Source organism: Nannospalax galili, unplaced genomic scaffold (assembly GCF_000622305.1).
Source record: "Nannospalax galili isolate Female #2095 unplaced genomic scaffold, S.galili_v1.0 C49594153, whole genome shotgun sequence".
In the NCBI taxonomy this organism is placed as follows: Eukaryota; Metazoa; Chordata; class Mammalia; order Rodentia; family Spalacidae; genus Nannospalax; species Nannospalax galili.
Genome location: NW_008480455.1, coordinates 1 through 2,367, shown reverse-complemented (window position 1 = coordinate 2,367; position 2,367 = coordinate 1). Strand labels below are relative to the sequence as shown.

General features: G+C 51.5%; 1 protein-coding gene across 1 annotated transcript; it reads right to left on the bottom strand.

Moving 5' to 3' along the window:
* LOC103728534 (KN motif and ankyrin repeat domain-containing protein 1) lies at window positions 1–2,164 on the bottom strand (the record flags this gene model as incomplete). The annotated part of the gene is given in 1 exon segment (XM_008826518.2): window positions 1–2,164. A coding segment is annotated over 1 exon segment (1,727 nt), but the record flags the coding sequence as incomplete, so codon positions are not given.
* Window positions 2,165–2,367: the final 203 nt, after the last annotated feature.

Below are 2,367 nucleotides of genomic sequence, written 5' to 3'. Positions count from 1 at the left end.
TTGACATCCTTGACACGGCCTTCTCCTATGGCCACAGTTCTCGTCTCCACAGTCTGGGTGCTGGTCTGCTTGTCCAGAGTGCTGAGGGAAGTGTTGGTGCAGGATTCCACAAGGATGGCCGCCTCAGTGTTGGTGGACTGGTCCACCTGCTCCATAGCTGTGCTGGTATGCTGGTTTGTGGTATGGGGCACTGCTGTGACTGCAGCTTCTACCTGGCCCACAGCCTCTGTGTTCACACTGCGGGAGGTGCACTCCTTGGGAAAGCTGACAGTCACATCAACAGAACAGTCTCCACAGCCAAGAGACCGCACATCTTTGAGGTTCAAGTTTGTCTTAAGGAGTGTCAGGTCGCTTCCAGAAGCCGCTGTGTTGCTGCCTGTTTCACAGACACTGACTTCCACACCTACACTCTGGTCACAGGTGTCCACAGACCTCCCTATACATTGGTCACACATTTCCACCCTCTCCTTCATGATCCACCAATTCATAGGCAGCTCAGGCCCCACGATTTGATTCTTGCTGTTGGGTTGGCAGGAGATGCCTACTGTACTTGTTTGGACAGAGGTCCCAACACACGTGTCCACTGTATTCACGTGACTGCTAACCATTTGGTCTCTGGTCTGCACTACTGCCTCGACCAACTTGCTGAAGACAAGCGGTTGGGCCATCGTGGCCTTGTCAACTTTTTTCCTGGATCCAGCAGCTTGCAGTTCTTGCTTTAGCTTGGTCATCTCCCGGTCATGGGTAGTTTCTTTAAGCTGTACCTCCAGGCGGTAAATTTTTTCCTTTAAAGCTTCTATGGTCTGCTGTTGCAGTTCAATCTCTTTGTCAGCTTCAGTGACCACCCCGAGCATGGCTTCTGTCACGCTGACACCAAAATTTCTCATCTCAGTGACTGTCCCCACAGCTGTATCCTTGCAGGACTGGAAGTCCCTGTGGTATACAACAATGTCATTCATGTTCTCATCGTCACCCACAGCCACAGACTGATACTCCCGAGATGGACACTGTCCGTTCTCCCTGAGCTCCGATGAGGCCTCACAACTGCTGTCCTGAATCTTCTGCTCCAGCGCCTGCATGTCTGCCGTGAGCTGCCGGAACTCCTTGATCCTCTGTGTGCTCTGCTCCACACTCTCCATCTCTTCCTCCTCGTAGTCAATGTATAATTCCCTGCCACTTCTCCGGGCTTGGGAAAGTAATTCCAGCTGGGATGCATTACCCGCACTGTAAGAGCGCTTTCTCACACCACAGACATCATTCTGGGATGCAGACCTCTGACTTTTCAGCTGGGAGGCCAACTGCCGCTTTTCCTCTTGCAAGACAGAGATCTTAACCTGGAGCACAGGGATGGTTCTCACCTGCTCCTCGAGCTCCTTCAGGCGTTTCAGGGCAATGGCCATCTGTTCACGGATATGCTGCAGGTGCATGGGGCTCACATTGGTCACCGGGGTGGAGATCCCTGAGCTCAGTGGGCTGTGGCGGATGGAGCTCCCCATGGAGGAAGTGGTGGTGGCAGCCGCTGGGGCATAGCTGCCATAATCCCCGTTGCCTTGGAATCCGTTTTGAAGCTGGTGCACGGCAGGATTGTGGATACCAGAACCCACAAAGGATGGAAGGGAGCTCGTGGAGCCCATGCCTCCAAAACTGGCCAGCCTGGGCCTTCTGAACTCACCCGGTGCCATCTGCATGGTGACTCTCTCCTGTTCTAGTCTTCTCCGGGTCTCCATCAGCGTCTTGGTGACATGAAGGTTGTGCTTTGGGAGTTGTGGTGAGGGAGGGGGTAGCAGCTGCCGATTTTCTGGGATGGTAAAAGTGGGTGAGGTCTCCAGTGGAGCAGATGGCCGTGGGATTGGGGTTGATGTAACTTGGCTTCTGGCTAGGAGGAAGCCGGGACACTGCTTGTTGTCATCGCTGTTGGAGGACGACAGGGATTCAGTGGATGTCCACACACCTTGATGACCAGGTATAGCCCTGGCTTCTGGACATGGCACAGATGGCTTCTGTCTCTTCCGGATGTTCAGTTTCTTAATGGTATTTCCCTTCTGTATGTCATCCACGTATTTGACAAAATCTAGGTCTAGCTGATAACCATAAGGCGTTTCCACAAAATAAAGGTCTTTCTGTTCCTTGTCATGGTCTCCATTCAAAACATCATCTGCTTTTTCTGAGAAAGAGAAAAGAATATGATAATCTCATGCATTACATGTTTTAGTAAAAACTATTATTTGTGTATGCTGTAATGTAGCAAGCTAGTCTGAGATTTAAGAGCTGACAGCCCTATTTTCTGAACCTCAGTTTTCTTGAATGAAAATGGAGACACTGCCAGCTACTTGGGAGACTGAGGCAGGAGGACTGCAAGTTCAGGCC